We start from the raw sequence: 25,941 nt of genomic DNA on the forward strand, positions 1-25,941 counted from the left end.
AACTGAGGAAGATGGATGTCAAATTTCTAACCTTCAAATCTGACTGTCTATTTTCTCTGCTAAAAGTCTTTCAGTAGTTTCATTTATCGTTTAAGATAGAATCTCAACCACTAAATTTTGTCCACAGTAATCTAGTTTGCCATTCACTTATGCTGTACCTTACGTCTCACTATACCTTATCTACTAAAAATTCTACCAGTAGGGAGTGAAAAAAACACCTGCTCGAAATACCTGGAGGATTTTTTTCCAAATAAAAGGCATCTTCCTGGTTTTCAGGTATTTTTCCCCCTCCTATCAGGGAATGACTTTTCTCTGAAAATGGCTACTGAAGTTGATAATCTAAGACTCCATGTAAAGTTCCTTTCTCCCGAATCTAAAATGAGGAGCCAGTTAAGGGGAAAAAACAATACAAGATTTCTCAATCTCAGGGTGCTGTTGGGGACCAGGAAAAAGGTAGTGCATGGCATCTGTGACCCCATCAAAATAATGAATCTCCAAATTCAAGACAAAGGTTATTGGAAATTATCTATTTTCTTCGCAGGCTCTTTATAGACTTATCATTGTGAACCTGTGATCATTGTGAAATGTTTTATTTTTAGTATGCCAATAAATAACCCTGTACAATTTTGGGCAAGGGTAGGCAGTTACAGCCTATTTTAAGAATATAGTGAAATGGTGCCAAAAATACAGTACAGTGAGGTGAGGTGCTTGCCTTGTATGCAGTTGATATGGATTCAATCCCTGAACTGCATATGGACCCTTGAGTCCTGCCAGAAGGGATCCCTGAGGACAGAGCCAAGAATAAGCCCTGACACCACCAGCTGTGGGCCCTAAACAAAAGCAGAAAGAAGAATGTGGAGCAAGATCTCACCCCTTTATTTCCCCCTTTATCAATATTCACATTCACTTTTCCTGTAACTTCACAGGGCTCATGAATCTGTGAATTAAACTCATTAATCCTAGATTATATTAGCCTAACATAGAGCTGGCTTAAACTGCCAAACACTAGGCTTGACATGGCACAATCACGAACACCTTGCCTTTAAAATTCAGATCCAAAGAGCACTAGTTAAAAACAAAAAACTAACCACAAAAAAAATTTCGGTCAATACTAAAATGACCACTTTACTGTCAAACAAACACTGTCCTCCCGTTTTTCATCGATTTGCTTGAGCGGGCCCAGTAACGTCTCCATTAGGAGACTTCTTGTTACTCTGTTTGGCATACTGAAGACTTTTGGTAGCTTGCCAGGCTCTCCGAGAGGGGCGGAGGAATCGAACCTAGCTCAGCCAGGCTGGCTGCGAGCAAGGCCAATGCCCTACCGCTGTGCTATCACTCCAGCCCATTTTACTATCTCATTTAAATACAAGTAACATATTAAAAAAAGTATAATTTCTCTTAAAATACTTTTAAAATTCATCAAACAACAACAGCTTATTCATGAGCTCCCTTATGACCCAGCAATTCCACTTTCTACATCTACACCATAGAGTGGGGGAAAAAAAAAGTATTTTGAAAAGACATCTGTGCTCCTAGGTTCATTGTAGCACTGTTCACAACAGCCAAAATCTGGAAACAACCCAAGTATACAAGAACAAATGACTAAATAAAGAAACTATGGCACATATACACAATGGAATACTACTTGGCTATAAGAAAGGATGGAATCATGTAATTTGCTGCTATGTGGAGGGAGCTGGGGACAATCATGCTGAGTGAAGATAGGAAGAGGGGGACAGACACAAAATGATCACATATGTGGGATGTGAACACTTTGGGGGAGGATGTGGTGAGGGATTGTGTTATGCGTGAAACCCTGTCATTAACAGTATCGTAAACCATGGTACTTTAAAAAGTTAATTTCAAGATCCAGTGAAAATATGCTGGGTTAGTGAGAAGGGAACTGGAGGGAATGAAGCCTTCCTGGTGAGGAGATAGCATCAGAACTCTGATGATGGTGTGCTAAGCCTTAAACACATACACAAGTATAAGGTTGAACCCTTAAAATTCTCTAGAATCATAAGCCAATGATAAACTACTAAAATAAAATATTTTGAGCATAATATATAATTAATATTTTTTCAAAAGTTTAGAGGCCCAGAGCAGCACAGCAGAATCAGGCCATTAAATTGAACCACAAACCTGCTTGGCCAAGAATCGCTGGTGCCCACACTGTCCCACGCCTGCCCATAAAATAAAACTAATCAGGCTGGAGCTGATATTACAGCAGGTAGCGCATTTAACTTGCACACAAACAAACAGGGTTCAATTCCTGGCATATAGTATGGTCCCCTAAGGAGAGATTTTTTAGTGTAGAGCCAGGAATAAGCCTTGAACACCAATGGGTGTGGCCCAAAACCAAATAAAAACAATATAAAAGAAATAACTGGAGAAAAAAATCTTAATGAGTTTCTTTGTAGTATACCCCCAAGTTTCATTTGGATACAGGAGTAAGATGCATAATATCAAGGACAAGTTTCCTGTCAGTCTCCCCTATTTCAAATTTTCCTTAACCCTAAAGAGAAACAGGAAATAAAATACTGAATATTAATATACTGAATTTAATATTTATTCGATTATAAAAAGACATTTATAAAGGCAAGAAATTTTAAAATAAATGTTGAGAGAACAAATATATACTTTATAATAAATTACTTTCCTAAGACTTTTTGGAAATTAAAAGCTTTAAAAACCTAGATGAGAAAGTACATTCATAATAATCTGGTTTGGTGGTTCCCAACATTTCCTTTCCACATTATATCTCAGAATAAGGACACAATGCCATTATTAACCTTGCTCTTCATAACAGTGATTTTCAATTAGGCATTATGTCCACAACCAGAGTCCTCAACAATCCAACAGAATTTTTTCAAACAAACCGTAAGGTCCTCATGTCCTGTCTTTTTTGACCTTTCTTAAACACATTGTATGATGATGAAATATTCATGAGAATGCTTTTTAAATAAAATTTTTATTCATAAAATACTTGTAGATTTTCAGAAAAATCACAAATATCGATAGTTTCTCATCTCTTATTCAGATAAAAATTTACTGATACTGATAAGAATTTTTTCATACATTACTTTAAAAGTCAATTGTTCCCAATTTGTGTGATTGTAGATACTTTCACATCACATTGTTTAAACAGCAAAATCAGCAAAAGTAATAAAAAGGGGTAAAAAGCACTACTATTGGGGCCGGAGCAATAGAACAGTGGGTAGGACGTTTGCCTTGCATCCAGTCGACCTGGGTTCAATCCCCGGCATCCCATATGGTCCCCTGAGCACCGCCTGGAGTGATTTCTGAGTGCAGAGTAAAAAGTAACCCCTGAGCATTGCTGTGTGTGACCTACAAAGCCACCCCTCCCCTCAAAAAAAAGCACTACTGTTAGACTAAGAAGTTTACAATAAGAGAGCTTAAAAAAGACAGAAGCATCATCACCTTGTTCAGTGTAGCTATGAACATGCTAATCAGGTAACTCAAATTTCACTTTTATTGTGTATATGTGTGTGTTGAAAAATGACTGTAAAAGCACAAGTAGTAATGTGGGGAAACAAACACCACGTGGACAAATTCACACATATAGAATCTGCAAAAAATGTAAACTGAGTATACACTTAAGTTTATTATTGTACTTACCTTTGAAGACCCATTTGAGTACATCTGTATCATGTTCTCTGCACCTTGTTTTACTTTAAGTTCTATATCCAATTGTTTTTGTAAGGCCATCAACCTATTATTGCTAGTAGAACAACGAGGGTCACTACTTGGAGTATCTGGAGTCCTTGGGCAATCTGTAAACAGTATATTAAAATTGCTTACTAAGACCAATTGCTATTAAACAAGAGAAATTAAAATGTTCAAATAGAGAATTGTAGCATTGTAGCACTGTCCTCTTGTTGTTCATTGATTTACTCGAGCAGGACCAGTAACGTCTCCATTGTGAGACTTGCTGTTACTGTTTTTGGGATATGCATCACAGAGAGCTTGCCAGGCTTTGCTGTGCGGGCGGGATACTTTTGGTAGCTTGCCGGGCTCTCTGAGAGGGACAGAGGAATGGAACATGGGTCAGCTGCGTGCAAGGCAAACGCCCTACCCGCTGTGCTACAGGATTTTTTTTTTCCCTTTTTGGGTCACACCCAGCGATGCAAAGAGTTAACTCCTGGCTCATGCACTCAGGAATTACTCCTGGCGGTGCTTGGGGGACCACATGGGATGCTGGGAATCGAACCCAGGTCGGCCGTGTGCAAGGCAAACTCTCTCCCTGCTGTGCTCCAGCCCCGTGCTATAGGATTTAAAATGAATTCAAGTCCCATAAACAGAATCTCTTAAAAAAAGAAGTCAAGAAAATATGAAGGTAGAGTTTTTATCTAGAAATGATTAAATTAATGAGCCTAAAGCTGAATTAGGTCACCATCTAAAGTTTTCCCAATTAAATTAAAGCAATCTAATTAGTGATTAAACTAAATTTCCTCCTAATACCCTCACTGGTCAGAAATAGATTATTCAATTGTATGCAAATTTCACTAAGGCAATTCTTTGTAAACAGAATTAAGGGTATTCCAAATACAAATCTAGTACTAATCAAAATAACCTAGACATACGCACAAAATCCTTCATATTTTGTTTTCTACTACCAGTTACTCCCTCCCCATCCCAAGAGACCCAGCCCCTCCAGGCCGCTCTCCACATGCTCCGGCCGAGCCTCACATATGAGTGAACATATTCCTGGACACATCATAAGACACTCCCTACCCATTTTCTATAATTACTGTCTAAACCCCATCAAAAAAACCCCATTTTTGATGGGGTTTAGACAGTAGGTAACAAATCATAGAGGGAGATATACATATATATGTGTGTGTGTGTATATATATATATACATACACACACACACACACACACACACACACACACACACACATCTATCAGCCGACCCGGCCGAGCCAGGTTCAATTCCTCCGCCCCTCTCAGAGAGCCCGGCAAGCTACCGAGAGTATCTCACCCGCACAGCAAAGCCTGGCAAGCTCCCCATGACGTATTCGATATGCAGTAACAAGTCTCACAACGGAGACGTTATTGGGTCCGCTCGAGCAAATTGATGAATAATGGGAGGACCGTGACTGTGACATATATATATATACATATACATATATATGTATATATACATACACAGATATACATATTTTTCTGGCACAGACCCTTTGCAATGGGGTCCTTGCCAGCTGCTCAACAACCTCCGGGCACACTCCATTAACTTCAAGGAGATCAACCTGAGGCCTCAGATGCCCCAGGTGCTGCCCAGAGATGCAGGCAGGTGTTTGTCAGCCCAAAAGCCTCTGTCCCTCTCAGAGAGCCAGGCAAACTACCGAGAGTATCCTGCCCTCATGGCAGAGTCTGGCAAGCTACCTGTGGTAGCCAAAAACAGTAACAGTAACAGGTCTCATTCACCTGACCCTGAAAGAGCCTCCAATAAAGCATCATTGGGAAGGATGAGTAAGGAGAGGCTGCTAAAAGCTCAGTGCCAGGACGAATGGAGATGTTACTGGTGCCCACTCAAGTAAATCGGTGAACAACGAGATGACAGTGATACAGTGATACTACCAGTTACACTGAAAACATTTTTTTTCCTTTTTGGGTCACACCTAGCATTGCACAGGGGTTACTCCTGGCTCTGCACTCAGGAATTACTCTTGGCAGTACTCAGGGGACCATATGGGATGCTGAGAATAGAAGCTGGGTCGGCCACCTGCAAGGCAAATACTCTACCCACTGTGCTCTTGCTCCAGCCCCTACTATGAAAACATTTTAAGAAATTTACTGATACCATGATGACAGAGGTGTACAAAAACCAAGAAATTAAACCCATGACTTCTTATAAAACATACTCTGTTTTAAGTATTTAAAAAACAAAACAGGAGCTGAAGCGATAGTAAAGTGGGTAGGGCATTTGCTTTGCAGGTGGCCAAGTCGGGTTCAATCCCCAGCATTCCATATGGTCCCCCAAGCACTACTAGTAGGAATTCCTGAGTGCAGAGCCAGGAGTAACCCCTGAACATCACTGGGTGTGACTCAAAAAGAAAAAATTAATGAAATAAAATTAAAAGCAAGACAAGAGGTCAGAGTGATAGTACAGTGGTAGAGCATTTGCCTTGCACAAGGCTGACCTCGGTTTGATCCCCAGCATCCCACATGGTACCCTGAGTACCATCAGGAGTAATTCCTGAGTGCAAAGCCAGAAGTAACCCATGAGCACCTCTAGATATAATCCCTGCAAAACAAAAAAACCCCCAAATACAAAAAACACCGTGAAACACTTCTCATAATTCTACCATATAATTAAAATTCTTCATATTAAAGTTAATTGCTTAGCATCTATTTATTTCAAGCCTGATGAGAGACACACACTAGTGAATCACCTTTGATGTGGTCAGGAGTGATCCTTGGTGGAACTAGTGGATCATGAGTAGTGTTGGGGACCAAAGTGGGACTGGCTACATGTGAGGCAAGTGCCTTACACTCTACTATATTTGTGGTCCCATAATACTTTAATTAACTTGTACATATTGTGTTTGATATTGAAATAGAATAATGCAATTTTATCAATCCAACATTATTTTACAAAGTCTATATCTGGGTCTAAATGTTTTATCAATTCACAATCTTCATAAATAGGCCTAATAATGGGTATTACACCATACTAAAGAAATAAATTTAGGGCACAGAATGGTAAACAATCTGCTCAAGGTCATGCGACTAATTAGTACTACTCAGAATTTATTGTTTTATGCTGCTTCTTTACTGGAATTTAGGGTAAGAAAGGTTTCTATTCTAACTGAATCCCACAAATTACTTTTGAAGGGTCAGCTTTTATAGAAAACTGATATAAAAGATAGATGAATTTTCAGGCTGGATTTACAAAAGAACTACTTAACATAATAATATAGATAGAATGTTTATGGTGATCCTTCAACCCCCAAATTCATACACTAAAGCTCTAAAGTGACAGAGTATATGGGGAGGTAACTAGATTATGAGCGCTCTCTCTCTCTGGAAGATATACAGAGAAAACATCTTGATTTCTATTTCCCATCCTCAGAAATCAAAATTCTCTTTCTAAAGACAGCCATCACACAAAAGAATAACGATACTCTGTTAAAGCAGTTAGCCATATTTATATTCCACAGTGCTAATGAGGACCTAAAATTTCAGTTTTGGCGCTACGATTCTGCACAAACTATACAATAATGAAGTAAGTCACACTCAACAGTCTGTTTTTTGTTTTCCTCATCTGTTAAATAGTGAAAATAGCATCTACAATACAGAATTATTATGATTATGTTACATATAACTAACTTATAATGAGTATAAAGTAGACAGTAACAGTCAATAAACGCTAGTAATAGTTAAAACCATAGGGAAAAATATATAATTATATGCCTATCACAGAGTCTGGCAAGCTGCCGAGATTGTCCCCCGTCACAGGCAGAGCCTGGCAAGCTCCCCACGGCATATTCGATATGCCAAATACAGTAATGACAACAGGTCTCATTTCCCTGACCCTGAAAGAGCCTCCAATCATTAGGAAAACATAAGAAGAGGCTGCTAAAATCTCAGGGCTGGGAGGAATAGAGATGTTACTGGCGCTTGCTCGAGTAATTAGACTATCAACTGGATGACAGTAATACAGTGAAGAGAAAAAGTATGAAGTATACTCTTTGTTGATTACATAACTAAAATGCATAAAGCTGCAATGACAGAACAGTTAAGCATATTCAAATTTGTGAAGTTAAGTTCCCTCCCACTTTTTAACAAGACTCTTGCAACATTAAAAACCACATAAACACTTTTGGCTTTCTGAGTGGCACCATGACGGGTGGCAAAAGGGAAGCCAAGAAGAAAATGGTTTATTTTATTTTCTAAGAAAGACTGGAATGACGTGAATGCTCCCACAACGCTTAATATAAGAAATATTGGGAAAACGCTTGTGACTAGAACACAAGGAACCAAAATTGCATCCAGTGACCTCTAAGGTCATATATTTGATGTGATCCTTGCTGATCTGCAAAAATTCAAGCTGATTACAGAGGATGTTCAGGGCAAAAACTATCTGACAAACTTCTACAGCCTGGACCTCACTTATGACAAAATGTGCTCCATGTTCAAAAATGGGCAGGCCACGACTGAGGCTCATGTTGATGTCAAGCAAGACTACCGAAGCTTATTTCCTTTTGCCTGTACTGTGCTGATTTCACTGAGAAGTGCAACAATCAGATTCAGATGACCTCTAATACTTAGCATCTGTAAGTCCGCCAGATTTGGAATCACTTGATCACTTGACATCCCGTTACTCATTGATTTGCTCAAACAGGCGCCAGTAATGTCTCCCTTCGTCCCTGTTGCATGCTAGCCCAATGGAGTCTTCTCATTCTAGGAACACAAAGAGTTACAAACTGATTGTTCAGGGTCTTGATGAAGAAGTCTAACCATCTCGTAGATGGGCGGCCACACGAATTTTTGACGTCCCGTGGAATCCAGTTGTTAACGGCTCTAGTCCAGTGGTAGTCTCCAAATCTCATTATGTGTCCAGCCCATCTGATTTTCGATTCCGTGACAAATTAGGCAGTGTCCCTGATTCTCTCTCTTTTTTCTTTTTGGGTCACACCCAGCAATGCTCAGGGGTTACTCCTGGCTTTGCACTCAGGAATTACTACTGGCAGTGCTTGGGGGACCATAAGGGATGCCGGGAATTGAACCTGGGTCAGCCACATGCAAGGTAAATGCCCTACCTGCTGTGCTATTGCTCGGGAACCCGATGTCCCTGATTCTTGACTGTCGATGGAGGTCGGAACTCCAGATTCTTTCTCTCATTTGAGTGAAGTGTGATACTCCAAGCATAACTCTTTCAGTTCCTCTTTGGGAGACCCTTACAGCATTCTCATCCTGTTTTTGTAGGGCCCAGGTCTCTGAGGCGTATGTTAATGCAGGAAGAACAGTGAAATCGAAGAGATGTGCCCAGAGCCAGAGGTTCTTCGTCCTCTTAGCTATTTCTTCTATGCTCTTGAAGGCATTCCAAGCCGCTCTCTTCCTCCTGCGCAACTCAGGTGCCAGGTCATTCGTCATATTGACTTCTCGACCTAGGTACACATAAATGTTGCATTCGGAGATGTTTGTTCCGTTGAGAGCAAATGGAATGTCAGGAACAAGACTGTTTCTCATAAACATTGTCTTCATGAGATTCAGCTGTAGTCTGACCTTTCCACACTCACGGTCGAAGTCGGCTAGCATTTGTGCAGCTTGGCTGATGTTTGGTGTTATAAGAACGATGTCATCAGTGAAGTGGAGGTGGTGGAATTGCCGACCGTCTATCTTCACTCCCATTCCTTCCCATTCTAGTTGTTGCATGACATTCTCGAGGGTAGCACTGAAGAGTTTCGGTGAAATGGTATCACCCTGCTGAAACCCCTCTCTTGACATGGATGATCACTTCTTTGTAGGATGGTGAGATCCTGGTAGTGAATCCGTAATACAGTTCAAGGAGGATCTTGATGTATTGAGTTTGAATGTCTTGTTTGGCTAGAGCTTCAATGACTGCTTCTGTCTTAACAGAATCAAATGCCTTCTTTAAATCAATGAATGTTAGACAGAGAGGCATCTTGAACTCGAAAAACCTCAATGAGCTTGGTTATCATGTGGATATGGTCAATCATGCTGAATCCTTTGCGGAACCCAGCTTGCTCGCATGGTTTTCCTTCATCTAGTGTTCTGCCAATCCTATTCAGGATGACTCGAGTGAACAGCTTGTAGATGACAGACAATAGACAAATCAAGTGGTAGTTGCCAATGTCGTAAATGTCTCCCCTCTTGTACAGTAGTACAATAGTCCAGAAAGGCAATGGAGAAGATTATCCATGACTTCTACTCGGATCTCTTAGATAGCCACGTCCACCTGCCCACATACCAAATTCCACAGGATGGAAATGTCATTCCCAACGTTCTTCCTTCCAAAATCCAAGTCAGTTTGTTGTTAAAGAAGCAAACAGCACCAGGCACAGATAAGGTCAGACCTGGACACCTGAAGAATTTGCTGTCGGCACTCATCAACACACTGGTTCGGCTCTTCACACGCTACCTGTCTGAATGCAAGGTTCCAACCCAATGGATTTGGAATAAGATGATGGAAACTCGAGAGGTGCAGACAAATGACTTAAAAGAGGAGATCAATAAATTGATTCCAGACAGCATTGGAAAAGACACAGAAAAGGCTTATCAGTCCATTTATCCATTTCATGATGTTTTTGTTAGAAAATAAAACTGAAGAAACCTAAGTTTGAATTTGGAAACTCATGGAGCTTCACGCTGAAGGTGGCAGTTCTGGAAAGATTACTGGAGATGAAACGTGCTAATGCTGAAAGGGCTGAAGTTTATAAAACACCACTGTAAGAATCTGTTTAGAATTTAGATGTTCATTGGTAGCAATAAAAAAAAAGGTATTGTTAAAAAAAAAGACCCTAATTTTTTTTATATTCATGTGATTTATAGGAAGCACAGTAAAAACAAAACAAGAATACATTTAGAATAGAAAAACCCTTAGATGAGAGGATATGGAGATGAGTCACTTATAAAATAGTTGATGGGTAGTTAGTCTAGAATTAAGATAAAATACTCTTACCTAAACATTTAAATATGGAAAAAGCTGTCTACTTACTATTCCCCCAAGAATGAATTACCAATGGGCTAAGGTAATCACTGAATCACTGTCCTCCCATTGTTCATCGATTTGCCTGAGAGGCCACCAGTAACATCTCCATTGTGAGACTTGTTGTTTCTGTTTTTGGCATATGGAATACGCCATGGGGAGCTTGCCAGGCTTTGCCGTGCGGGTGGGATACTCTTGGTAGCTTGCTGGACTCTCCGAGAGGGATGGAGGAATCGTACCTGGGTCGGCTGTGTGCAAGGCAAATGCCCTACCTGCTGTTCTATCACTCCAGCCCAGGCTAAGGTAATAAGAGCAAAATTTATTATAGGATAAAGAAAACATTTTTATATTTTGAATTATCAAATAAAGAACTTTAAAGAAATTATTAATAAAATATTTTGATAAAACGTCCATACAGAAGGTTATAATCTATTAAAGGTCTTACATAAGAAACTTGGGAGGGTACAGAGATACTACAGCAGATAAGGTACTTGCCTTGCACATGTCCGACCCGGGTTTGATCCCCAATATGGTTTCTCAAGTCTGCCAGGAATAATTCCTGAGTGCAGAGCCAGAAGTAACTCCCCATAGCATACGTATGGACCAAAAGCAGAATAACAACAACAAAAAGACAGAAAGAAAGAAAGGAAAAAAAAAAAGTCTTGCACATTGAAGCAAGTTATGCTAAGACAGAAGTAGTCACTGATTTTAATAGAGTGCATTCATATATAGTCCACAGTTTTAGTTAGTATTTCAAATACATAAGAAAAAGGAATGAACACATTTGTTAACAGGCTGGAATTTGGGGAGGTTATAATATACTGTGGCTAATGCTTACTGATGTGGTTTTGATCATATAATTGACTTAACATCTCTGTGTTGATTCCCTTACCACAAATGGATGGTTATTGTGAAGACAAAGGCTATATAGTACCTAGGCCAATGTTCAGGGCTCAACAAAATTACAAACCAGGGCTCAGTTAAGTAGCTGGTATTTCTTACTTGTTGTTTTGGGTCACATGTAGCAGTGCTCAGGGTTTACTCATGGCTCTGTGCTCAAGTATCACTCTTAAGGGTGCTGGGAAGCTAACTGGGGTTGGCCTCATGAAAGGCAGGCTTCTTAAGCCTATGCTACTTTTCCAGCTCCCCATGTCCTCCTTCCAAGTAATAAAAAGGCACTAGCAGTTAACAAAATTGCCTTTATGTGATATGTGGTATTATATGTGAGGGCACTTGCCAAGGGGCTCCAAGAGAAGTTTTGCTCACTTTATCCAGTTAATAAGCAGTCAAAGCTCAGCATCATATCCCATAATATTAAAAGAACTTAACATCTCAATTAACAACAACAACAACAACAACAAAAAACAAATAAAAAACATCCAAATGGCCAACAGGTACATGAAAAGTAATTGAAATCACCGATCATCAGAGAAATACAAATCAAAATTACAATATTACCTCATACCTAGAAGAACAGACAAGAATAACAAAAAGACAAGAATAACAAAAGATGCCAAGGTCATGGAGATTAGGCAACACTTTAGTGGGTATGAACACTGACTCAGAACTTTTAAAAAGAGTCTCAAGATTCCTCAAAAATTAAAAATGGAACTAGCATATAATAATTCTACCCCTGGGTGGGCCAGAGCGATAGCATAGTGCGTAGGGCATTTGCCTTGTACGCAGTCCACCCAGGGTTCAATTCCTCTGCCCCTCTCTGAGAGCCTGGCAAGCTACCAAGAGTATTCTGCCTGCATGGCAAAGCCTGGTAAGCTACCTGTGACGTATTCGATATGCCAAAAACAGTAACAACAAGATTCACAACGGAGTTGCTACTGGTGCCCACTCGAGCAAATTGATGAACAACGGGAGGACAGTGCTACAGTGCTACCTCTGGGTAGATATTTTATCCAAAGGTAAAGGTAAAGGCCCTCCCGTTGATCGTCGATTTGCTCGAGCGGGCCCAGTAACGTCTCCATTGGAGACTTTGTTGTTACTGTGTCTGGCATATCGAATACTCTCGGTAGCTTGCCGGGCTCAAAATATCAAAGAAATACATGCATTGCCATGTTTATTCCAGCATTATCCACAATAGCAAAACAGGGAAATAACAAAATCTCTGGAATGTAAAGGATATATACAAGTGGAATATTATTCAGCTATGAGAAAGAAGAAAATTGTTATTTGCAACAACACAGATGAACCTTGTTGGACAATGAAACATACCCAAAAAAGTATGATATTGGGGGTATGGTGCTGCCAGAAGGTCAGTCTGTTCCTCTGAGGTGAGTGCATCAGAAGCCTGATGGCGCCTTCAGACTTCCAGATACCCCAAAATTACTGCTGTGCCTTTGGCCAGACCCCAAAAACTTGGGGCAAAGTTTACCAAGAAAGTAAATGGCCAAAAGTTAGGTATGTGGGAGACACATCCACAAACCACCTCCAGCTCAGCTATATAATTGGAGGCATGGCCTCTCTGGTCCCTGATTGAACTGCTTAATGGCCATGATTCCAGAGACTCAGAAAAAAATCTTGAAACCCAGCAGCTTTTGGCAGAAATGCGTCTGGTCCCTGCAGTAGGTTACCGGTGCTGAGCCAACCCAGGTGGGAATAGGTTTCGTGCCTTGGCCTGCTCCCCCTATCGGCCCAGTGGCCGCAATCCTCCAGAGGCCACTGGACAGTCAGGTTTGGGCCCGCAGTGACGAGACATTTTGGGCCTCACACTGGAGCCGGTCCTGTTCTCCCCACCCCAACGAGACCCCAAGTCATCATCCACAAATGGCCTTTCTGGCTCCTGATAAAGCTGCTTAATGGCCATGATCCCAGAGACTCAGGAGCAAATCTTGGAACCCAGCAGGTTTTGACAGAAATCCCTCCATATTTAAGTGTTAAAATTTCGGAATTTCAAAATCGCGTGGCCACTACAGCAGTCACACAACATCATATGTTATTTATAACCAACAACAGAAAACAGATTGTCTACTGTTGCCTTTTCAGCAGATCTGAGTATTGGGGTAAAATCTCAAATAATGGTGGGTCTGGTGTCAAAAGATTGAATGTGATCAAAGTAGAGAGAGAGTAATGTAGAAATCATCTGCCCCACAGGTAGGGGGAGGGTGTGGGATGAGGGTGTACTGGGGTTGTTGGGGGTGTAGAATGGGCACTGGTGAAGGTAGTGGTATTCATTGTATGACCGAGACTTAGACGCAAAAGCTTTATAACTGTTCTCACGGTGATTCAATAAATAAAATTATAAAAAATTTTTAAAAAAGTAAGGTGGAGTTCATGCCCAATTCAACCAACTAATCAATGGCTGAATAAATAGCAGTACTCCTACATTTAAAAAAAAAAGTATGATATCACATTCTGTGGAATTAAAAAAGTCAATTTCATAAAAATTATGAGTGAAATGTTAACTACTTTAGGTTAGAGGTTGGGGGAATTAAGAATATATGCCAGAGCGATAATACAGTGGGTAGGGCATTTGCCTTGCATGCGACTGACCCGGGTTCAATCCCTTGCATCCCATATGATCTCCTGAGCACTGCCAGTAGCAATTCCTGAGTGAAGAGCCAGGAGTAACCCCTGAGCATCACTGGGTGTGACCCAAAAAGCCAAGTGTATATATATATATATGTATATATATATATATATGTTCAAGAAACAAACTAAGAAGAGATAACAAATCCTATAGCTATAGTACACAGAGCATGATGGCTAAGGTTAGAAATACTGTCTTAAAAACTTTTAATGAGAATAATCTTAATCTCCCCAACACAAAAATAATGTGATATAAAAGGTATTTATTAGTGAAAGTGGCAATCATATTGTAATTTATATGCATAGGAATAGTACAGTACACCTTAAGTTTATAAAGTTTTATGTCAATTATAATTTAATTTATAAAGAAACTTTACATATAAAATTTTATATTTCAGTTTTTTAAATATTTAAAGCAATGCTTATTGGATATTCATAAACCTTAAACCTTAAACCTTAAATACTAGAAAAAAATTTAAAGATCTAAGCATCTATCTCCAGTTATTTAATTTTTAAAAATCCAATTAAGTGGAGAAAGGAAGTAATAAAGATTAGAGCAGTGATTGGCAATAAAAACAAATTCACAGATAAAAGGATCAATAGAACAAGAAATTTATTTTGAGAGTAGGACAGACTAATATGAAAAATCCTGGGAAAGTTATCAAGTAAGAAAAATGGAGGAAATAATAAAAATACAAATATAAGAGGGAACAGTACTATAGATGTTGCTGACTTTGATTGGATAATACACAAATGTTATTATAATTTATGTCAATAAGTCTGAAATTTGTACAAAATGAAAATGAGATTATAATTACACCAGAATAAACTCAGACTATGTAACAATTATTTATACCATTCAAAATGTTATAAGAAACTTCAAATAATTTATAGTTAGATATTAATTGCATCCTGGGAAATAAAGCGATAATCCAGAGTGCTTAGTACAGAGTGCTAGCAAAAGAGTGATAGTACAGGGTGCTTGCCTTACATGTGACAGACCCCATATGGTTCCCTGAACTCTGCCAGGGGCAATCTCTGAGCACATAGCCAGAGAACTACTGGGTATGGCCCAAAACCAAACAAAATAATTTACTGTTCTCTTTTAATACCAAATCAACTAAATACACCATGTTCTTCCTCTCTAACCTAAAACAAGAGGCAGGTTAAGTAGAAAAACAAGAATGATTTCTCAGTCCACTTGCTATTGGGGACAAAAAAAGAGGCAGTGCTGGGGTATGGTGCTGCCAGCAGGTCAACCTGTATCTGCAGGGTGAGTGCATCTGAAGCCTGATGGCGCTTTCAGACTTCCTGATACCCCATAGTTGCTGCTGTGCCTTTGGCCAGACCCAACAACTTGGGGCCAAGTTTACAAAGAAATAAAATGGCCAACAGCCACACATGGGAAAGGGCAGCTCAGACAGAGAAAGGAACACCAAGTAAAGGGTGTTGGGAGGATCCTCCCAGGATGGGAGATACACGCTGAAAGTAGACTATACCCCGAACATGATTTCCACTCAATGCATCTTTTGCAAACCTAAGCAACCAAAAGGAGAGAGAGAACAAAAGGGAATACCCTGCCACAGAGGCGGGATGGGATGGGGGAGTGGGAGGGTTACTGGGATCATTGGGGGTGGAGAATGGGCACTGGTGGAGGGTTGGGTACTCGATCATTGTATAATTGAAACCCAAGCACAAAAACTTGTAAGGTCAACAACTGTATCTCATGGTGTTTCACTAATTTTAAAAAAAACAAACAATAAAATAAAAAATAAGAGTGGCTTTTTCCAAAAAAGAAAAAAAAATAGAAATTAAATAGCCAAAAGTTAGGTATATGGGAACCACACCCACAAACCACCTCCAGCTCAGCTATACAAGCTCTTTTATCGGCCTTATTTCAGAGATCCATACATCTTGAAAGAGATCAAAAGCGACAGTTAATCTCGGACCTGTGCAAGGCTGAACAGACTTGTTCTGTTCAGGAAGTTTACTCAGGGACTAAATCAGAGGGGGGTGGGTTGGCCAGAGGCCTGCCCAAATAGAATCCCTGGCAGCCACTTGCTTCCACAATCCAAAATCGCTGCCATACCCCTGGGCCTAACTCCATAGTTTCAGGACGGACCTTACCAAAATATAATCTGCTGGAAAGTTGGGAATATAGGCTTTGTGACTGAAATCTCCAGGCTTTCTCAGAGTTGGGATGGACTACCTCCCACCACTTCCTAACACTCCTGGAAGCACTGGCAGTCACCCCATGAACCAACTCCAGCCCCACCATGTAAGCTCTACTACCAGCCTTGCTTCAGAGACATATAAATAAAGCTCGAAAGAGATCATGAACTACAGTTAATCCTGGACCACGCATGGCTAAACAGACCGGGGCAAACTGGAGGGGGGCAGATTAGCCAGGGGTCTGCCCAAGCAGAGCCCCCTGCAGAGGCTTACTTCCACAATCCAAAATTGCCATCCTACTCCCAGCCTGACTCCACCGTCTCAGGACAGACCTCACCAAGATAAAATCTGTTGAAAATTCGGGTATGCAGGTTTTGTGACTGAAATTTCCAGGCTTTCTCAGGGTCAGAATGGGCTACTTCCCCACCTCCCTCTATTTCCAGAAGTCCTGGCAGCTATATCTACACCCCAAAGTGACCACCCAATTAAAAAGCTACTTCAGCCTTACTTACTTACTTACAGCCTTGCTTACCATCCCGATAAAAATACCGAATGCCCTGAACAAACACCATGACCTCTAAGCACCTGTATTGCAAACCATAATGCACAAAAGGAAAAGGAGAGAGAGAACAAGAAGTAGAGTGTCTCCCATAGAGGCTGGGGTTGGAGGGCTGGGGTGTTGGGGGATGGTGGTAAGGAAATATGGGACATCGGTGGTGGGAAATGTACACTGGTAGAGGGATGGGTGCTGGATCACTGTATGAATGAAACCCAATTATGAACAGTGTTGTAATGGTCTATCTCATGGATATTTAATTAAATAAAAATTAAAAAAAAAATAATGTGGCAGAGCTGGAGCGATAGCACAGTGGGTATGACATTTCCCTTGCATGCAGCTGACCCGGGTTTGATCCCCAGCATCCCATATGGTCCCCCAAGCACTGTCAGGAGTAATTCCTGAGGGCAGAGCTAGGAAGAACCCCTGAGCATTGCTGGGTGTGACCCAAAAAGAAAAAAAAAAGTGTGACATATAGAAAGTGGAAAAGATAGCTTACAGAATATCATGAGTATAAAGAGACAGAAAAATTGCACATTTTTACTACTCAAGAATAAATACATATTTTACAAATAACACTAAATGATCAAGTCTTGCTAATGTAACACTACAGAAAATTTTATGGTTAATAAGACTTTAAGTTCATCTCATAAAAATCCCTTGTTCTTACAAATGAGAAATTAAAAGATTAACAGAGTTAATTATTGCAAAGGTGACTTAAAAACAGACCTCCAGGGGCTGGAGCTATAACACAGTGGGTAGGGCGTTTGTCTTGCACGCGGCCAACCTGGGTTCAATTCCCAGCATCCTATATGGTCCCCCAGGCACTGCCAGGAATAATTCCCAAGTGCAAACCCCTATGCATCACCAGGTGTGACCCAAAGAAAAAACAAACAAAAACACGCCTCCACACCACTTATATTGGACTTTGAATCTATGCTTAAGAACTGATCTTGTTAACAGTTAATTTAAAAGAAATAGTTGTATACTTTAGTATTCAAGGTAAAAACAAAATTTTATGACAACCTGAACTAAAAACAATGCTGATTTTTGCTGTCAACTCACTTATGAAGAAAAAAGAAATTCAAATTTTGATCAACTTCTCAAGTTTATTCCAAACAAAATAAACTATTAAGAAACATATTTGAGGGATGGAGAGACAGTACAGTGGGCAGAGCATTTGCCTTGCATGTGACTGACCCAGGTTTGGTCCCCAGCATCCCGTATGGTTTCCTGAGTCTCACCAGGAGTGATTCCTGAGTGAAGAGCCAGAAGTAAGCCCTGAGCACCACTGGGTGTGGCCCCCAAACAATAATAAAAAAAAAACAACAAAATCAAAACTTTTAAAAATTAAAAAAGAAGAACACACTTCATGGGTTGGGAGACAGCTCAAAATGCTAAGACACACACTTTGCATACAGGAGGCCCAGTTTCAATCCCTAGCACCACACTATACCCCGAAAACTGTCAGAAGAGGCCCCTACTTGATGTAGCTCCCCAAAAAGAAGAAACATATTTCATGTAATATTTACCATCAACTGTATAAAATGTCGGCACTAAAAATGACCAAGATTTAGAGCTTTATTACCAAATTTAATAAATGTTTAAAGTACCATGATAAATGATGCTTTGGTGTTCGTTATAAGAATGTAAGATTTCTATTTTCTGAGATTTTTTAAAGGTAGAATATTCATATCTACTTAGTATATTCCAGGATTCATGAAAAATCTTGAAAATAGATGAATGAAAACATCTTTGTCTTTGGAGACTATATTAAGTGATATAAACACGTACAGAAGTACATTATAACAATACAACAAGTGAACAAAGCAGAACAGAGGAGTTAATGACGGAAAATATGGGAAGTTTCAGAATATATACAAATTGGCTTTTAGGAGATGGTGAGTGAAAGAACTGAAGCTCACATTTTGCATTTGTGGGATGCCCCAAGTATGGTCCCCAGTACAGCAAGTACTGCGAGTACTACTGGGAATATCTCTCCCCACCTCTTAAAATAAAAGTGAAAAATCAAATTGTGAGATGTTTGAAGGAGATAAAGAATTTAATGGTAGAATTTAAAAGTAACTTTTAATATATATCTCTGGAAAGAAATCTAATTCAAAGCAATTGATTAGTGGTTGTCCAAGGCCAGTAGTGGGGACCAGGATTGACTGGAAAGTGTATAAAAAGAGAAGCACTGCGCTGACAGAAATATTCAGGACCACTGGCTATCAGTGATGGTCATCTTATTAAATACATCTATTAAAACTTATCATGATCCACTTAAAAAAGCACATTGTATCAAACGCAACTGACATTTCAACAAAGTTAATTTTTTAAGCAAAACCTGGGAAACCAGATGAACTATTCCTTGGTGACAAAAATAACTCTTCTATATTCCAATTACAAGGTAGCTATCAGTATTCTGTGAGGAGAAAAATATTTTCTCTATATAAACAGAGTTTAAAGCTCTAGTGCAATTTCTTATTTTAGACCTCTCCTAAAGATGTAATGGGCAAAAAATGTAGAGCATGGCAGAGTTCCAATAGAACAGGCTATTTCTAAGTTTATATGATATTGCTAAATAAAGAATTTTCATAATACAAGTTTCCATTTATAATTACAGAATGTGTGGATAAGAGATACTAGGCAATGAAAATTTCCTTAGCTAGCTTTGAAATTAATTTGTATCTCTGGAATGATTTCAGCATCAAACTGATGCTCATTTCCCTTTAATTGCTCTCATTTTTAAGATTCAGTTTTTGTTAGAAAGCTGAAATCTCTACATAGAATATCCAAATAAAATCACTCAAGTCCTAAATGGTGAAAGTGACGAATTAAAAATAAGTTCTATCAGGTACAAGAAATATCAGGTGTATCTGATACAACTCTGAGATTGAAAACTTGAGGTTCTCGATCTAATTTATGTTATTTTCTTAATAAATATAACTTTATATGCTGTTTGCTATTAGCTTGCTGCACAGGTTTTTCTATGTTTCTATGATTATATGTTACACTTCATATATACATCTTTTCTTTGTAAATGAAGAAAACTGAGCTATAAAGATTAAGAACTTCGGGTAAAACAGGTAACTATCTTTGAAAAGACAAAACTAGCATATAAAATGTTTCATATAAATTAAGCAAAACATTTTAGAAAGAATGGAGCTGGAAAGATAGTACAACAGGTAGGAAGCTTGCCTTGCACAAGCCTGACCCAGGTTTCATCCCTGAACAGAGCCAGGAATAAGCCCGGAGTATTGCGAGGTGTGGCCCCAAAACAAGCGAAACAAAAATTTTAGAATGTGTAAGTGGAAAGACAGCTAATGGTATAATTGTTTTCTGAAAGGAGATACCACATAAGATTGTAGTATTACTTTTAGGAGACAGTCTAAAATGGAAAGAGGTAGTTTTCCTATTTCTCCTCTCTACCATTAAAAATTTTTCATCATGAACATTTGTTAATTCAACTGTTTACAAAGTGTGATCTTAAGCTGGAAGTTATGGTCTTGATTTCCATTATTTACATATTTAAGAAAATAAAAGCCTAGCATTTAGAATTTTCTTCTTTTGAACTATATGTCTGGTGGTTTACTCATTAATTTGGTAGCCTAGAGCACAAAGAATAACGATCAGAGGTTTGATTAGTTATATTATATTTGCAAAGAATAAATTTATCCTTTGGTCCCAGAATGCATTTTAAACTTTAAAAAGTCACTGACAAACTCATGCTGCTGAGAAAAAACCAGGTAAGAGAATTTATCGTGGTTGTTTCAGTATAAAACATTAATATTGAAAAATAACTCCAGGAAATGTCCTGCTGATAGAGGGTAAGAAAGTATACAGTAAAATTACTCAACTCTTAAGTAAATGTTCCAATTTTCATATCCATCATACCCTTCATTCTGAATAATATGTCATGTGAAAAGCAAATCAAACACACATATACATACCTGTGACATCTTCAGGATCCGATACAACGATATGAGCATTTAATTCCTGTAGTTTGTGATGCAATTCTTCTAGTTTTTTATTTGATTTTTTCAATATGTTGTCCACATAAGCCAAACTTTTTTTATCTGTTGTAACTTTCCTCAGATTTTCAGCTCCTTCTTTAATTTTCAGTTCTTTTCTTATTTCTCTTTTGATTCGATCCTTGATATCATCCAATTTCTGTTGCACCATTGTATCCGAAAAATCTAAGTTTTGAACAGCACTCACATTTTCAGAAAATGAAAAGTTTCGGGAATCTCCCTATAGAAACAAACAAGCAAGCAAGCAAATAAATCTCAGAATTTAGAAAAGGTACACAGTAGAATGTCCACCAATGGAACAACATAGTGATTCTTTATAAATAAGCTATACTTAATTATAAGCAAGCTCTTTCAAGACTACTTATTTGCCCTTTTTAGAACCAGGCAAGAAATTAAAAAAAAAAAATCCAGCACTCACTAAGCAGCAGTACTTGACAATACATCATACATCTTCATGCAAAGACATTTTAAGGTTGAATAAAGACAATGGACTCCTGATATCCTAACAATCTAAGTTAGATCCCAATAGCTGTACTGTACATCTTGGACAAGATAACATCTTGAACCTTTTACACATTTAGTGGTCTGTAAAATCTAAATAGTAGCATTAATCACTTTCAGAGATACTGTGGTAGTTCAAAAGATAGCAAAGCTACAATTAAAAATCTTGGTTCAGGGACCAGAATCATAGTACAAAGGGTAGAGCATTTGTCTTCATGCAGACTTGGGTCATCCATCAGCATAGAGCCAGAAGAAAGCCCTGAGTACCAATAAGTGTGACCCCAACACTAATAGAAAAAAAAATTCTTGGTTCACTGCTGTCACTTCTTAAAGCAAAAACTATTATTAAATTCTATAAGTATATGGTTTTATCTTCTGTAAAACCTCCTAAAAACAAACTAATACTGGCAAAAATAGTTACCTGTATGATCACTTTTAAATAAATGAACTAAATGCCTCAGAAGTTAGGAAAATGTCCCACATGGGAAGATTATATTCAAAATTCCAATTATTTATTTCATGGTTAACTATCCCACCAATTGATAATCTGGTTAACTCATTACAAAAGCACCACCAGAAAATATGTCCACATTATGTCCTACTGATAAAAAAATAAAATATACAACATCAACTATTCAAAACATATTTGAATAAAATAAAAAGTCCATTTGTTTAAAACAACCAAGGTCATATTCTACCTATATGTGTATACTTTACTATTTTATTCACCATACTCTTGGTTTTTAAACTTTTAATTTCTGACACAGAAAACTTGAAAAAACTTTTGAGAAAAGGAATTGAAGAGGACACAGAAATTAAAGAGATGTTTCACTACACACCCTTTTTTGTACCCTCATTTGAACCACAGACCTAATTAAAAGTATTATATTTCTTTGGGAATTACCATAGCATTTAAGTTGTACTTAAATTCTTGGTGCAAATACATTTTATATTTAATCTTTTTTCTATTTCTTTTTGATTTGGGGGCAACATCTGGCTGTACTCAGAGTTTACTCCTGGATTTGTTCAGGAATCATTTAGGCACATATCGGGGATTCAAATGTGGTGCCAAGGATAGAACTCAGGATGACTGAATGCAGGCAAACACCTTATACTTCATACTAATCTATTTAAAAACAAACAAACAAACACGCATCTTGAAAAATAGTGGAAAATAGTGAGTTGATATATGGGACCCTGTCTTGACTTTGGTACCCATTTACCTTGTGCTCACAGCAATACTATGCAAAAAAAATGTAATCGTTGATAAACCTCTTCTGCTTTTTTTTTGTCTTTTTGCTATACCTGGCAGTGCTCAGGTGAACATACAGAGTGTCAGGAACTAAATCTGGATCAGCAAGCAAGTGCCCTACCCACCAAACTACTTCTTCAGTTCCTTATTAACCCGTTCTTAACCTCATAGGAACAAACGTTTAATAAAAAGAATCACGGTCACGGTCACAGTCCTCCTGTTATTCATCAATTTGCTCGAGCAGCCTCAGTAACATCTCTATCATGAGACTTGTTGTTACTGTGTTTGGCATATTGAATATGTCACAGGTAGCTTGCCAGGCTTTGCCGTGTGGGTGAGATACTCTCAGCAACTTGCCAGGCTCTCCGAGAGGGGCGGAGGAATTGAACCTGGCTCGGCCAGGCTGGCTGCGTGCAAGGCAAATGCCCTACCGCTGTGTTATCGCTCCAGCCCAATAAAAAGAATATAATATAGAAAAAACTTATGTTTGTACGTACAATTTCCAGGTTCGATGGACAATAAACTAAGAATCCATTGGTCTTAAATTTCTGATTCTCATCTATGCTGCTATAACTACGTCAAAATAATGCGTAGGTGTTTAATGTAAAAAAAAAATCAGTTTCTGAGTTTTGGTTTTGGGATCATATCCAACTACAACCAGCTAAGTGCCTGGAGTTACTCTTGGCATACTGGCAACTGAACCCAGATGTCCTGAATTCAAAATACATACTCCAGTTCACTAAGCTCTCTTTAACCCCAGGCTGGGTTTTGTTGTTGTTTGTTTACTTTTTAAGTAGAACATAAATCCTTTCTACTTATTCAATTTCCAAAGTTTATAAAATCCACCTTTGGCTAGTTTTCTAAAATATTTGCACATACAAGACTATTACTAAAAAACAAAATCCCAAATTCCTGAATCCCAGATTCAGATAAAAAGGACTAAGACAGTGCCAGAGAGATAGCTCAGGCATCAGATGTGTCTTGCACATGCAAGAACCTGAGTTTGATCCCCGACACCTTTGTGCCTGAGTAACACAGCAAGGCTCAAGTGTTGCCCTTTTGCTGTGCTATTAGGTCTGGTTAGTTGAATTCCAGTAGCAGTGGCCCAGACTCCATAAATGCTATTTGGGAATCCCTTGAGTTCCTTCTGAAAAGGAATAAACCAGCACTTAGATGAAGTTTAAGTTAAATGTACTCTTCGAGATACTTTATTTCTATCCTAATTAGACTTTTAAAAAAATCACATAAGTGGCTTTCACAACTTTGTAACTTGATTTTGAGTCTTATAAGGCAGAGGTTTCATAAATTTTTTTTTTGGTTCATTGTGATCTTAGTGCCTTAAGAAAATTCTTCTTATGCCCCACAGCCAAAAGAAACATAACAATTCCATTTGTTAAGCAATAAAGTCTAAACAACTTTACCAGTACTTGTAACAATTTTCTTTCAAATAATGCAAATTTTAAGAAAAACTCTTACTTTATTCTTTAACAACCAATGCTACTTAACTTATTACTGTTAGGTACAATATCTCATTGAAGTTAGATTGAACACTCCCATCCTCATTTCCTGTCCTAAGGGATCAGAGAGTAATACTAAAATGTGACCCCAGTCTGTTTACATGGTATCCAACAAAATGCCAGTAGTCACCATTTCCTAGATACATTTCAAATACACTGCTGCCTCCTGAGAATTGGTGAGGCAACCAGAGAGCTGTCTTATACTCTGAAACTCACAACATTAAGTATTAAAGGGTTTGAAACAAAAACATGTTTTATGAAGACGGCTTCTGTATTGAATGTGAACTCTTTGAATGTGTTTCTTACTTCAACTACGAATTCATTTTAACTCGTACCCTAAATTCTATCAAATTACAAAAAAAAAAAAAGTCCACACAGAAGACAGTCTCTCTTGGCTTGGCTATTACACATGTGCAACATCGGGAAGTAATGCCTTTCCCTTTTCTTCCTTCTATGCTTGGTTAAATTTTAATTTACTTTTCGTCTATACCCTCTTTTCAATAAAATGTCTCACTTGTATATTCTGACGTTGCAGATCTTACTTATACAATGATCCCCACTCCCTTTTATTTAGTCACACAATGAACAACTGAGGGCAGGAATTATGTATGGCCGATTAGCTCTGTTTTGTCTTCTCAATGATTGCAGTTATATATTTTGTTAGATTTCAGGGAAATCAGTTATTGATGAGGAAGGAAGTCTTTCTGATAAAGAGGATGCATACTCCAGGAAACTAAAGGAAAAACTAATATTCAATCACAGGGAAGTTACAGGAGATAATGGTGGGGGTTGGGGACTCAATCATGTGCTTGACCTTGGGGTTCAATCTCTGGCACTACATGCTCCCTCGAGCACCACTGGGTTGGAGTGGCCCTGGTGGACCTTGGAACCATGACATCACCTGCCCTAGCACTGAACCCCATCAAGGTTAGCTGAGAATTATGGGGAGTGGCTCCTGGGCCACTGTAATCTTGGGACACTCCCACTACAAACAAATGAAATTTCAAACTCCAAGTAATGTTCAGTATCCTCTGCCTATCATCTTAGATATAAAAAAAAATGTAATTCTCCTATCTTTTTTAATCAATGAAAACACAAGCTTTATCACAACAGTGGAGTCAAATCAATTCAACACTTGTTACTTTCTTCCCTCCCTCCCTTCCTTGGGTTTTGGGGCCACACCAGGATCAGCCTCAAAAGATTAAAGCAGAGGCAGGGTGGGATGGGGGACGGGGGGGGGGGGGGGGGGTGGGAGGGATACTGGGATTAGTGGTGGTGGAGAATGGGCACTGGTGAAGGGATGGGTACTCGATCATGTATAACTAAAACCCAAGCACAAAAATTTGTAAGTCTACAACTGCACCTCATGGTGTTTCACTAACAAAAATTTAAAAAAAAAAGATTAAAGCAAGTGCTTTAATCCTTGTACTATAACTTTCAGACCCTTATGTGTTTTTCTTACACCCTATTCTTTTCATTATTCATCTAGATTCACCATGAAATATGTATTTAAAAATATTTGAAGTTTTTCATAGTTAATCTTATTTTTAATTACTTATTCTTAATGTACCTAAAATTTTTTATCACTCACCCCCTTAAAGCAACCATTTAATCATATGGATTAAATTCAAACACAGAAAACCATTTGAAGTTAAAACCAAGAGGAATTA

At 38.6% G+C, this 25,941-nt stretch overlaps 1 protein-coding gene across 2 annotated transcripts in view; it reads right to left on the reverse strand.

Annotated features, from left to right (window-relative positions):
* Positions 1–25,941, reverse strand: part of PKN2 (protein kinase N2) — a 120,429-nt gene that overhangs the window by 60,429 nt on the left and 34,059 nt on the right. For both annotated transcript variants that reach the window (XM_056123176.1, XM_056123175.1), the window contains exons 2-3: positions 20,921–21,221; positions 3,640–3,794 (exon numbers count right to left, since the gene is read on the reverse strand). In XM_056123176.1, the coding sequence (XP_055979151.1) occupies positions 3,640–3,794; positions 20,921–21,221 (456 nt within the window). The remainder of the gene's footprint in view (positions 1–3,639; positions 3,795–20,920; positions 21,222–25,941) is intronic.

This window comes from Sorex fumeus, unplaced genomic scaffold (genome assembly GCF_029834395.1).
Source record: "Sorex fumeus unplaced genomic scaffold, SorFum_2.1 ptg000047l, whole genome shotgun sequence".
Taxonomy (NCBI): Eukaryota; Metazoa; Chordata; class Mammalia; order Eulipotyphla; family Soricidae; genus Sorex; species Sorex fumeus.